Source organism: Xenopus laevis, chromosome 2L, assembly GCF_017654675.1.
Source record: "Xenopus laevis strain J_2021 chromosome 2L, Xenopus_laevis_v10.1, whole genome shotgun sequence".
NCBI classification, from domain to species: Eukaryota; Metazoa; Chordata; class Amphibia; order Anura; family Pipidae; genus Xenopus; species Xenopus laevis.
The window spans coordinates 94,296,096-94,310,128 of record NC_054373.1 but is presented as its reverse complement, the minus strand read 5'-3'; the positions used below and the strand labels follow the sequence as shown (position 1 = coordinate 94,310,128).

The 14,033-nt window shown below is 36.2% G+C and overlaps 1 protein-coding gene across 1 annotated transcript in view; it reads right to left on the bottom strand.

Moving 5' to 3' along the window:
• vav1.L (vav guanine nucleotide exchange factor 1 L homeolog) overlaps window positions 1-14,033 on the bottom strand; it is a gene marked incomplete at its 5' end in the record, with an annotated part of 60,074 nt that overhangs the window by 23,769 nt on the left and 22,272 nt on the right. The window contains 10 exon segments of the mRNA NM_001093522.1: window positions 692-778; window positions 1,344-1,412; window positions 1,610-1,705; window positions 3,458-3,557; window positions 3,644-3,747; window positions 4,187-4,255; window positions 4,625-4,717; window positions 5,306-5,426; window positions 6,282-6,347; window positions 6,551-6,609. Of these exon segments, the coding sequence (NP_001086991.1) occupies window positions 692-778; window positions 1,344-1,412; window positions 1,610-1,705; window positions 3,458-3,557; window positions 3,644-3,747; window positions 4,187-4,255; window positions 4,625-4,717; window positions 5,306-5,426; window positions 6,282-6,347; window positions 6,551-6,609 (864 nt within the window).

The following is a 14,033-nucleotide window of genomic DNA, read 5'->3' as shown; positions in this document are numbered from 1 at the left end:
ATAAATTCAACAGACACAAATTTGCGCCAAATTTCCACGTTTCACCTCAAGCAAATGAATTCATGAAACTGCGGTGACAATTCGCTGGCAAAAAATCTGACACGTTCCAAAAAAAAAATTGACGAGCGTCAAAATTGCCGTGCACATTAAAATTGGAGCGTGTCAAAATTATTTGGACACCCATTGACTTTAATGTATTTGGACCAAATAATGGCGCATATTAAAATTGTCACTATAGTCAAAATTATTTTGACACCCAATGACTTTAATGCGTTTCGCGAATTTGCCCATCACTACTAGAGGGGTCTGCAAGCAAGCAGGGATCACAGTTTCAGAAACACTGGCATATTCAATCTAGGCCATATACAGTATGTTCATATGGGGAACATTTTAAAAACGGATAAAATGCTGCATAAAGTATTTCCTCAGATTTGTCATTTTCAAGAATGTGAACATCTAAATGGTGGTGTTATTTAATATACAGTTTTCAATTTACTGATACAAATATGCAAACACAATAGAGACTATAACTTCTGAATTAAATTAAACCATTTCCCCCTATATTACTTTAAAGAACACAATTCTTTGTTTTCTGGAGATGATAGTGTCCATTTAAGGAGCTAATCATAACATATCTGTGGTGGATATTTTACTATAAAGAAATCAGGTTTGTTGTTCTAATCCCACATACCAGATTCTCTATAGATAGCTGGAAATTTGTTATTTGCTTCAGTGTCTCATTATCTCTTTTCACTTCGTTAACACATTGAGCCAAGTCCTGCAAAAAGACACTTTGTAAACCTTTTGCCAGTCAGTGTTCTAATACATATATAAAAATACATCCATTTTCACATACTGTAGCTCTTTATCTAAGTAGTAGTCTTGGCTCATTCATTTCTATATAACAAGTACAATACACCCCTTGGTTAAACCATATGCTGTTATTATTAAATTAACATGAAAATGACATAATTAAGCTCCAGTAACTTTTCTTTCAGAAAGGAGAGCTGTTATACTGTACTTAAATATTCAACATTTTTGTTTGCTCTTCTAGGCCTGGACCATGAGGGAAGATTGTTAGGAGGTGTAGCAAGCCATCCCTTCTGTTTACTTTAAATGCTTAAGTATACTATACACTATCATTTTTCAAACTCTTTTAACTAGAAACATATGGTTTTTGGTGTTGAATTAATAATTTATCTGTATTCTACATTTATGAGATACGGGATTGGGGCCATAGATCAAAATAATAGGTATACATTCACCATAAATAAGTTATATCAATGCCTAACCATACGTATTTAGTCGTTTTTGAAAATAAGGACATCTTACTGATTTCTTACCCTCATTGCATCTAAAGACAATTTAAGATTATCTTTTTCGGTTGGGTCCATTGTGTGTTTTACCAACTCCTGTGCAGGGATAGAAGAGAAGAACCATGATAAAAGTCAATGTTGGCCATAGTTGGAAAACTAATTTTTTGACATGTTTGTGTAAAGGTATCAAAACTATTATATTCAACTATATTATATATATATTATATTAAAACTATATATACAATCAAATTAGGAAATGGCATTAAATTTAAATAAATTTATGTTACAGTTACCTGCAGGAGGAGATGATACTTCAGTACTCGTTGCATTGGTACCATCAGCAAATCCCTTAGGGAAAAACGCCCATTATTCGCCCTTTGGGAGCATTCCTGAAAAACAGTTGTTTACTCAATGATATTGAGGTATATACAGTCATATAAAAAAGTTTGGGAACCCCTCTTGATTCTTTGGAGTTGTGTTCATCATTAACTGAGCTTTCAAAGTAGCAACTTCCTTTTAATATATAACATGCCTTTTGGAAACAGTAGTATTTCAGCAGTGACATAAAGTTTATTGGATTAACAGAAAATATGCAATATGCATCATAACAAAATTAGACAGGTGCATAAATTGGGCACCCCAACAGAGATATTATATCAATACTTAGTTGAGCCTCTTTTTGCAAATGTAACAGCCTCTAGATGTCTCTTATAGTCTTTGATGAGTGTCTGGATTCTGGATGGGGGTATTTTTGACCATTAGTCCGTACAAAATCTCTCCAGTTCAGTTAAATTTGATGGCTGCAGAGCATGGACAGCCTGCTTTAAATCATCCATTCGATTTTCAATGATATTCAAGTCGGGGGACTGTGACGGCCATTCCAGAATATTGTACTTCTCCCTCTGCATAAAAGCCTTTGTAGATTTCGATGTGTGTTTAGGGTCATTGTCTTGTTGGAATATCCAAACCCTGTGTAACTTAAATTTTGTGACTGATGCTTGAACATTATCCTGAAGAATTTGTTGATATTGGGTTCAATTCATCAGACCCTCAACTTTAACAAGGGCCCCAGTCCCCGAATTAGCCACAGAGCCCCACAGCATGATGGAACCTCCACCAAATTTGACAGTAGGTAGCAGGTGTTTTTCTTGGAATGCGGTGTCCTTCTTCCCCATGCAAAGTGATTTTTGTTATGACCAAACAACTCAATTTTTGTCTCATCAGTCCAAAGCACTTTGTTCCATAATGGCTTGTCTAAATGAGCTTTTACATAGAACAAGCGACTCTGTTTGTGGCGTGAGTGCAGAAAGGGCCTCTTTCTCATCACCCTTCCATACAGATGTTCTTTGTGCAAATTGTGCTGAATTGTAGAACGTTGTACAGATACACTATCTGCAGCAAGATGTTCTTGCAGGTCTTTGGAGTTGATCTTTGGGTTGTCTGTATCCATTCTCACAATCTTTTGCATATGCCGCTCCTGTATTTTTCTTGGCCTGCCAGACCTGGGTTTTACAGCAACTGTGCCTGTGGCCTTCCATTTCCTGTTTTTTTTTTTTTAAGCTTTTTGTACCCTTCCCCTAAACCATGATACTGAACAATCTTTGTCTTCAGATCTTTTGAGAGTTGCTTTGAGGATCCCATGCTGTCACTCTTCAGAGAATAGTCAAACAGACGCAATTGGCCACCTTAAATATCTTTTCTCATGATTGGACACACCTGCCTATGAAGTTCAAGGCTTAACAAGCTAATCCAACTAATTTGGTGTTGCCAGTAATCAGTATTGAGCAGTTACATGCATTCAAATCAGCAAAATTACAAGGGTACCCAAATTTTTGCACAGCCAGCTTTTCACATTTGATTTAATTTCATACATCTGAATACTGCTTCACTAAAAATCTTTAGTACTCAGATGTTCCTGGGAAATGAAAGATATGCCACTTTTATCTTTTTTTGTTGTAAGTGGAGTCAATTGTTATGCAGGCTGAGAGGGGTTCCAAAACTTTTTCTTATGACTGTACAGTTAACATCTAAAAAGAGTAACAAAATTTGTCTTCTATATTTTGCTCCTGTTGACCCAGTGAAATGTCATTTCTGCCCTACCTTAAAAGTGGCCCAGGTATAATGAAACATTTTTATTTTACCTCCAGCTTCATTTTGACTCCTTCATGTTCCATTGAAGTCTTCTCTAGATACTTAGTGGCAGATTCCACCTGACTGCAGTATGTGCCATAGATAAGGAACCTGGATAATAGGGGCAGTCAGTTAAGGACATTATATACAGGTATATGTGTGGATATCTTTATTAACATAGATTTATTGTTACTGACTTTTCTTTGTTTCGCAGGAACACTTGGTACAGGTTCTGTTGGTTTTTGTATAAGGTGCAACTCTTCATTTCTGATAGAAAGGCTTGGTGAAGAGCCAAGAGTGCCTAAAACAGAGATTGAATAAAAGAACATGATTCTACACACTAAAAATTGGTGTTATACTACTGATACTGATACCATAATTGATGACATCACTAAGAAAAGTTCTAGTAATGCCCTTGGTGTAGAGAATACTCCATCTCTACATATTTACCCTTCGTCAAATCTCCCATATTACATAACCATGAACTGCATTTCATTTACTCTCTCCTAGGTATTCTGTATGTATCAGATTCCTTATTAACATGATAATCCCAAATGGCAGCAATTTTGGATGAAGTAAGAAGAAAAAATGTATTGGAAAGTGAAAAAGAAAATTAAAATAGTAACGTAACAATAAAACTAGTTTTAAAAAAATGAATGTCCACATTATAAATTGAAAATGGTATTGTTGTATAAAGAAATTCTATTTATGAGAGTGTTGAAATGTGTTGGTCTTTTTACCTTAATGTTGATGAAGATGCTGTTCGTTTCATTTTGACCCAGGAACATTTGTAGTGGTTTCATAAAATACTGTAGAGAACAAAGAACACAATCATGTCTAGAACTGCAATTAACCCTTTAAAGGGATTATTACGGCAGAATTGGTGCTAAGGCTATTTCTTGCATTAAATTACCAGTATAATAAAAAATAATTGGGTGTAATAGTAGTACTGTAGTACTTTGCTCTGAGTTTCGCAGCAAATGGCATAAAGCTGCATTTTTTTGTAGATGATATTTCACATCTACAGCCACTGAGAGGCATTCTTTTGAGGAAGTTGTCCTAAAGGTGCCAAATTCATCCAATGTCAGCCTTATGATTGACTAATGTATTGCATAGCTTGATTTGTGAACTAAACATAAGTACAAGAATAGGTTCACTTCCACCAATGATGTAGGTACCTGAGTGATAGATTGCAGTGTGTCTGTATATTTTTCTTCTGTCTGATATAATTCCTGAAGGCAGCATCTCCTCATATCATCTGCAGTCATTTTCTGATTTAGTAGAAAAAAAAATTAGAGAGGCCCTTATTTGCTTTTCCTACAACCCAGTGCAATTAGCCGTCCTTTAATTCCTTTACCACCTTACAAGTGCTATCAGGCCCTTATAGGTGCTATCAAGACCAAAAAATAGCAAAAGTTGGTGCAGAGAAATAAATATTTCCTGGTCCCCCTTTCTAAAGGCATTAGCCTTCCTGTTATCTATCATTAAGGGGGTTATTTTCTAAAACCTGCATTTTTTCCTTTTTTGGGGCAAAAACTCGTGGAAAAAAAAACTTGAAGTATTTGAGATTTATTGTACCCCGATACTGCAAAAAACATGAATCCAAAAAATCCGCCATCTCAAACCTGTCATGGTCATATATAAGTCAATGGCAGATGACCTTATCCCAATTTGAATATATTGTGATTTGCGCTGGGTTTAGCCTGATAATCTGAAAAATCGTGGTTTTCGGGCAATAACCTGAAAAAATCAAGCAATTCTGGAGAAAAGTAAAAAAAAATCGAGAAAAGTAAAAAAAAAAAAGTCATACGATTCGGGTTTGAATCCTGAAATTTGCAGATAATTAACACGTCAATTACCACATCTTTAGGTGCTGCAGGTTGCTCCTCAAGCTTCATGAGATCTTCGTAGATCTCATTTCCCTCTTCTTCCTCCATATCAACACAGTCATAGAGATCCTCATCTTCCTCGCCTGTATCACTGTATGAAGTCAGAAAAATTTTTGGATTAAATTCTACAACAGACATGTCCAAAGTGTGGCCCGGGGGCCAATTGTGGCCCTTTTTCAAATTTACAACAGCCCTCAACCTCCATCATGAAATCAATAATAATGAGGCCCCACAACACAGTGCGATGAGGAATCCCATAGCAGTAATATTAAGGCACATTAGTGAAATGATCTGCCACTTGGTCTATACTGCTGCCTGTGTGCTGAAGGTGTTAGTATTAGACACATACTGGTACATAGAGACGCGCTGTTTTCACATACTTCATTAGGGCTGAAGGTGTCAATAGACATACTGATGTGCCAGTACAGTAAACTAAAGAAGGATGGCGTCACTACCCCATTCAGAAAAAGTTCACAAACCCTTAGTTACACTACCTAAATGTGTCCTAGAACTATTTTAAAATAAAGCTCATATCCTAAGTAAAATTATGTCCCTGGTCTAGCCTATACTTCTACTATTCTGTTTCAAACATAAATATCTGCAGCTCAAACGCAAACCATGAAAGCATTTTCAGTAAAGTTCATATACAATTATTGTTTTATTTAATTTCTCCCAGAAATGGAAGATCTGTTGTTGTAAAGGACAGGAAGAACTAAACAACATGTGCATAAGAGGCAATGGAACATCTTTATCCAGGAAAGATTGGTTATGAAGTCCTCTCCTCCTCTGGGTGCTCTTTAGGGTCCATAAACCACAGAAAAGCACATTTTATCCGGTTTATGTTGCATTCAGATATGTGTAGTACTGTATGTGCTTGTTGCAGTCTAGTCATGTTCCTTTGCCAGTGTATGATAGATTCGAGCATATCACTGGAGTTCACACTTACTCAATCTGATCAGAAAGTCCACTGTAGATATCATCATCTGTCACTAGATCCTCAGTGGGAAAAGGTCTGTAGAAAATTAAAAATGTCATAGACTGAATTAAGCAAATTGAGTTCCTATTGGCATATCACAAAGTGGACAGTAGGCAGTTTATTGTAACTAATATAGAACACAGAAATATGCCAAGAACATCGCCAAATGGTGACACTGTATTCATTTAGGGACAGGGTTGTGGATGGGAGAAAATGGTTTCGAATTGTATTGTACTCACTCAAAGCCCCTGCTCTGAGCAACTGAAGTCCAGGACAGGATGGACAGCGTGTCAATAACCTGTTGGGGAAAAAAGTAAAGAATGAATACAACCTAAAACTACCACTTGGAAACTGTGTATGACAAGCAAAATCTCCACCCCCAATCTGATTGGTCTTATTAATTGTTTCAATTCATTTTAAGTAAATGGCTTAATGTATGGACATCCAAATTAAGGAACAATCCCTGATCTGGAAAACCCAGGTCAACATTCTGGATAATAGATTGAAGGAGGGTGTAGTTGATAATATCTCACATAGGCTACTGTGTATAAATAAAGCAATAAGGATGCCAGGAGGTTCTTGCAGAAAATAAAAAGGAACAAGTTTATTAACAAAATAACAATGAATCCGCAGAAGCAAACTATTAGCAGATGGTATAATGCAAGCAGAGACAGCACGTGGAAGCACAGTAACTTGGTAAGTTAGCTTGAAAAAGAAACATGTCCATCAAGTTCATTAGTGGACATTATAGACAAATAGATAGATAAAAAAAACTCTTGCCTTGCCTTCCCCTCCCAGTTCTGCTCCAGTCCTGCTTTAACCCTTGCCTTTAACCTTATTCTGCTTTGACCTTGACCTGACCTTGTCAGTTCCTGCTTCCTGTTCTGTTCTAACTTGTACTCTGTCTATATCTTCCCTCATCTCGCTCTGCATCTTGCTTTGCCTTTTCCTCCCTCTCCTGCTTTCCAGTCCAATCTCCCCAGCTATCCCGTTTTCTCCTGCTTTCCAGATCCTTCTGCTCCAGTCCTTCTGCTCCAGTCTATCTGCTCCCCTATTCCCAGTCTAATCTGATTCTATGCCTGTACTGTCCTGTTCTGATTTTACGCCCGCACCGTCCTGTTCTGATTCTATGCCCGCACCCTCCTGTTCTGATTCTATTCCCGCACCATCCTGTTCTGATTCTATGCCCGCACCGTCCTGTTCTGATTTTACACCCGCACCCTCCTGTTCTGATTCTATGCCCGCACCCTCCTGTTCTGATTCTATTCCCGCACCATCCTGTTCTGATTCTATGCCCGCACCGTCCTGTTCTGATTTTACACCCGCACCCTCCTGTTCTGATTCTATGCCCGCACCGTCCTGTTCTGATTCTATGCCCGCACCGTCCTGTTCTGATTCTATGCCCGCACCCTCCTGTTCTGATTCTATTCCCGCACCGTCTGATTCTGATTCATCCAGGTCATGGTATATCTAGTATAGGTAAATCTACAACAACTGGATTTGCTGAGGAATCATTGAAGACGTTTCACTACTCATCCGAGCAGCTTCTTCAATTCACCTGACTGGTGTGGGAAATTCTCGGCATATAAACTCTTCCACTAATGGCACATTGTGTTATTAAAGAGATGACATCTGAAGAAATTCACAGAGGTGTTGATTCTGTGTAGTTACTGTAATAGGATTAACCAGTGTGTCATGCAACTCCTAGAAACAGGTGTTACTTATGACACCTATGAAGTAACCAATAGCCCTCTTACTTCAACCCACAAAGTAAAAGAAATACCACCCTGTGCCCAAGTATAGTGTCCTATCAGTCATCTTAGACTGCCCCTCTACGAAACCAAACCACAGAAACCTTTCCTGTGACAGAGTGGAATGAGCCATGAGCCATCGAGGAAATTGCAAACGTTGGACACTGTATTTCAGTCTTTTGATATATATATATATATATATATATATATATATATATATATATATATATATAGACAAATACAAGAGGTCCTCTGCACTCAACCCATTATCAATATATTTAAGACAGAGACATTTTGTGCATACTGCTACTGAAAAATGCCTTACCCTTTAAATAAAACAGGGATTGTTTGTCCATATATTGCAATATATTTAAGCTGGCCAACTACATCAAAGTCATCCCATATCTGGCCAGTCCTATGCTCAATTTTATCTGATTCATTAAGAATTCTATTGCTTCATTATACATTTTACAAAGGGACTAAGTTTTACCTGCAACTTACTTGCTGCTTTCAAGGTTAAAACTCCCAAACTTGCCTGCCCTTTTATTAGACACCAGTGGGATCACCTGACTATAGCTGGGAAGGGTGGAAGCTACAACATGGAGCTGGTCACTGCTCCTGTTTAACTATAACAAACAAGGGAAAGTGAGCACAACTTTCCCTTGTTTTATATATATATATATATATATATATATATATATATATATATATATATATATATATATATATATATATATATATATATATATATATATTCAATTTATAAAGATAACAATTTTAACTTTTATTATCATATTTAAAATTGGCCAACGTTTCGGTCTGGATATGTATGGAAAATCCAAATGCCCACGTACACTTGACAATAAATCCCACTGACTATAGCTGGGAAGGGTGGGAGCTACAACATGGAGCTGGTCACTGCTCCTGTTTAACTATAACAAACAAGGGAAAGTGAGCACAACTTTCCCTTGTTTTATATATATATATATATATATATATATATATATATATATATATATATATATATATATATATATATATTCAATTTATAAAGATAACAATTTTAACTTTTATTATCATATTTAAAATTGGCCAACGTTTCGGTCTGGATATGTATGGAAAATCCAGATGCCCACGTACACTTGACAATAAATCACTTGGTACAACAAAGTTATTTTTATACATGGTAAAAGATTATAAATCATATATACACAATACTGATATCATAATATAAACTGATATGAATGCGCCTTATAAATTGTAGAACTCATTAATAAGATACTACTTTATATTTATATTAGGGATGCACCGAATTCAGGATTCGGTTTTCGCCCACGATTCGGCCATTTTCAGCAGGATTCGGATTCGGCCGTATCCTTGTGCCTGGCCGAACTGAATCCAAATCCTTAAAATCATGTGACTTTTCGTCACAAAACAAGGAAGTAAAAATTTTTTGTCGCGCACGCTCTCTTTTTCCCTCCCCCTCACTGGTTTGCATATGCAAATTAGGGTATGGATTCGGTTCGGTATTCAGCCCAATCTTTCACAAAGGATCCACAAAAGTGGATTCGGTGCATCCCTAATTTATATAGAAAACATACCCAGAAATATCACAGTTTAACAGTTTGCTCCAACCACTGTTACTGTTACAAAATGAAAACATGGGCACAAGAAAGAGCAAGAAGTGCTATTGAGCCAGTGACCACCTTTTTAGATGCAAGGAGCTTTTTAGGTTTCTGAACTGGGTTGTATTAAATGATATTATATATCATTTATATATAAATACACAAGAACCATGACTACCAGAGTTCCATGACCCCAATCTTTGGCCTTGTGTTTTTATATGGTCATGGAACTCCTTGGTAATATCCTTATATTTTATAATAGGGGGTACTTTTTTCACTATATTGTATGATGTCATACACATAAAGCAACTGGGAATGCTTAGGCTCAAAAAAATGCTGGGGGGGCAGACTCTTTCCCTTAGGCCTCCATTTAGACTACAATCGGTGTTTCACTGAAGAGAGTGCTATATTTATGTACACACCAGAATGATAAGTGGAATGTAATGGTGAATTCCCTCTAACCACAATGAGAAGTACTGGTCATTCAAGGGGAAGGTCAGTAATTCCTCCCATTAGTCAAGTTATATTAGTCTGTGTAATGTAGAACATTCTCTGTGCAAAAGTGATGCTCTGTGCTGGAGTTTCCCAGCAGTTACTGAAAAAGATCTGAGTGAACAGGAAGTGTGTAAAACCCACAGGGGAACTGAAACAACAGTGCCTTCACAGAGGGCTTAAACGTAGTGATGTTGGTGTGATACAAGTTACTGTATTGTGCTGTACTATTCTGTACATTCAGTGTGTGGGGCTCATTTATACATAGCACAACTCAGAATGACACGCACAGCAAACATATGTGCCCTGTGTGTGTTTATATTTATTTTAGGGGTGCATCGAATCCAGGACTCGGTTCAGGATTCCGCCAGAATTCGGCCTTTTTCAACAGGATTCTAATTTGGACAACTCTTTGTGCCTACCCGAATCCAAATCCTAATTTGCATATGTAAATTAGGGACAGAAAGGGAAATCACATGACTTTTCATCACAAAACATGTAAAACATTTTGTTTCCCCACTTTTTCCTTTCCCGACCCTAACTTAGGATTCGGCTTCAGTTCGGTATTCGCCCCAATCTTTCACTCAGCATCAGGGATTTAGCCGAATCCCAAATAGTGGACTAGTTGCATCCCTAATAAAGTTGGACAAGATTGGTGTATTTAATGTGCAAATATAATTGTAAATTTTAATTTGCACTTTATTGTCTTTTTTTTTTTAAAAAAAGCAAAGATTGCCCTTCATAAACTGAGAGCTCCAGTTAAGTTTGGCGGTTTAAAAACTACCAAATTTTAGAGCTTTTAATTTATCAGCCCTCACCAGATATCTCATTGAATGGATCTCCCAGGGTAATAAATTTACTAATCCTGACATTGAAGTTTTTCAAGAATCCCATTTTGACATTTTATCTGTACTGCATAGTAAATGGAGTAATGTTCCCTGTGACTTTAAACAGAATCCTCTCTTTCGAGATTCTATTTTTGTATGGAAACATTTATTTTCTCGACATAGCTACAACTACACACAAACTCCTTTTATGCCAGCTAAGCTCTTACTTAAACCATCGGATTTTCTTAAGCATGATAACTTTTTATTTTCCATGAAGGATAAATTACTAGTCTTAATAAAAGACTTATTCAACCCACTTAAAGGGACATTGCTACCTTGGTCAGATATCAAAGAAAAAAATAACCTTTATGATTCCGATAGATATTATTACCTTGCCTGTCAATGTGGCCTATCTTTGATACATAATAAGAATAATTTAGTATTATCTGACCGCAAACTAGCTGAGGATTTGTGTGAATTTACGGAACTTCGTTCATTGATCTCAATTCTATTTCTCAAAAATTTTGGAATGATTATGGGTCAGGCCCACATCCACTATTAGGAGTTTCTTTAAAATGGTCTGAGTACTTACAATACCAAGTTTCCCCTTCTGATTAGATAAAGTCATTAGGTAATTATAATAAATTAATCTTAGTACACTTAGGTTATGGGAAAATTTTCTCTAAAGATACTTTTACCAGTCCTGTTTCTTTTTGTCTGAAATGTAATGAGACTAATGTTTCTCTTTTCCATAGTTTATGGTCCTGCCCGAAAGTTAATATATTTTGGAAGGAGGTTACTAATTTTTTGAACAATAGATTGTGAATTAAGATACAATTATCTCTGTGTTATGCTCTATCAAATATAGAGAGAGAAGTTTTTTCTTTAACTTCAAAGCTGAAACTTATCTCCCATGAAAAAAAGACACTGACAAGTTTATTTTTGGCTTCTGCCAAGAAAGCTTTATTACATTTTTGGTTGCAAAAAGAGTGTCCCTCATTGTCGGATACCATTTCTTTTATGAATCAACTTTGTTGGCAGGAAGCTTTAAAAGCAAAATCAAATGGGAAAAGCTCTATAGAAGCCTTTAAACTTATATGGTCTCCTTACTTTGAATCCTGTGTTTCTAATACTAAAGATCACATTTCTAGGTTTCTTCAAATTTAATAAGGATGGTAACAGTACATTCTGATTTTCCTGAAACAATGGGTTTTTTCTCTTTCTTTATTCCTTTTCTTCTCTTTTTTTTTGTTTAGTTAAATTTTTCTTTTTCTGTATTTATCAATTAATGTTATTAATGTTTGGAAAAAAAAACCATGCCATTGTATTTATTGCAACACATTCTCTAAGTCTGCTTGATATATGCTGTCATATTGATTTTTGGATTTCTGGTTTATGTGAAAATCAAATAAATATTTTGAAAACAAGAGCTTTTTAAATATGGCCTAATCATAATTGCAAATATTTATGTGCACACTCTTTGTTCAAGTAATGCCACAACTTCATTGGCGGAGAAAAATATACGCTAAACTGTTAATGCACAAATTACCATAAAAGCTATATTTTCATACCACTCGCATGACCTTGCCCATGCAAACATATCTCATTTACAAATTTGAATATTTGCTTTTTATTAAAAATCCAAATAACATAATTTGATTAAATAAAACAGTGAAAAATAAATGGAATATAGGTATGGGACCTGTTATCCAGAATGCTCGGGACCTGGGGTAACAGATCTTTCCGTAATTTGGATCTTTATACCTTAAGTCTACTAGAAAATTATTTAAACATTATATAAACCCAAAAGGTGGTTTCTGCTTCCAATGAGAATTCATTATACCTTTGTTTCGATCAAGTACAAGGTACTGTTTTATTATAACAGAGAAAAAGGAAATAATTTTTAAAAATTTGGATTATTTTGGAGACGGTCTTTCCTTAATTCAGAGCTTTCAGGGTAACGGGTTTGCAGATAACTGATTCTTTACCTGTACCTGAAATTAAAATTTGCCATAGACAGCTCTCGGCAGCTTGTGGATGCAAAATCCCAGCAAAAATCTGAATACGAAGGTTGATAAATAACCCCATAGTTGTCTGTGTGCTACCATTACTTTTTGGAAACAAATCAGTAATTCTATAGATTATTTTCTTCGTACAAATAAAGTATTGTCAACAGTCATCACCATAATCCTTTGCTCTGGGGCCTTCTAACCTCCCTGTCTTTTAAAATAAAGCAGACAAAACTATCTGTAGGCAATAACCACACCCTAAAAATGTTAAAATATATAATAAGACTGTCAGTTTGCATCCACATTTTTCACTTTTCCCACTGTTCCTAAACAAGCCCCTTTTTATAGTTAAAGTTATAGCAAGTAATAATAACATGACATTGCATATTAGAATAACAGCACCTCCGTTAAAGGCTCTTTTTGCTACACCTCTAAACAATTTTCTAGCTGCCAGTTTTCTATTTGTGTACTTTCTATCTAAGACTCAGTTGTTTACACTCATACAGAAATAAGGTCATGGTAAAGTGGGGAAAGCCAGTCTGGGAGGGTGGTGTTCTTGTCATGGTAACCCCACATGCTTAATTATTACTGAAATCTGGGTCACTGCAAACCACAGCACAGAAAATATTCCCAGACAGAGGCAACTATCAAATCTTCAAGTGCATTGCAGCATCTTAAAGTAACTGACACCTATTTATTACTTATTATAGGATTGATGACCAAACACCCCAGTAGAGCTTACATTCTAAGGTACCTATCATATTAACACACAGTAGGAATATGTTTTTCCTACTTTTCATTTTTGTGCGCTCTTCACTAGCAATGTGGATGGAGGGTTGCCAGCATAGAGATGGCTGCCTCAGACTTTGTGGGGCACCAAAACACCCCTGGGAACTTGCAGTGTCCCTACATTTTATATGATCTGGTCTCTAGAATTCAGACTTTGGTTCTGACTACTCATTATCTCCTGATAACGATTTTTTCATCGGTGCCACTGCTATTGAGGTAGAGCAGCAGT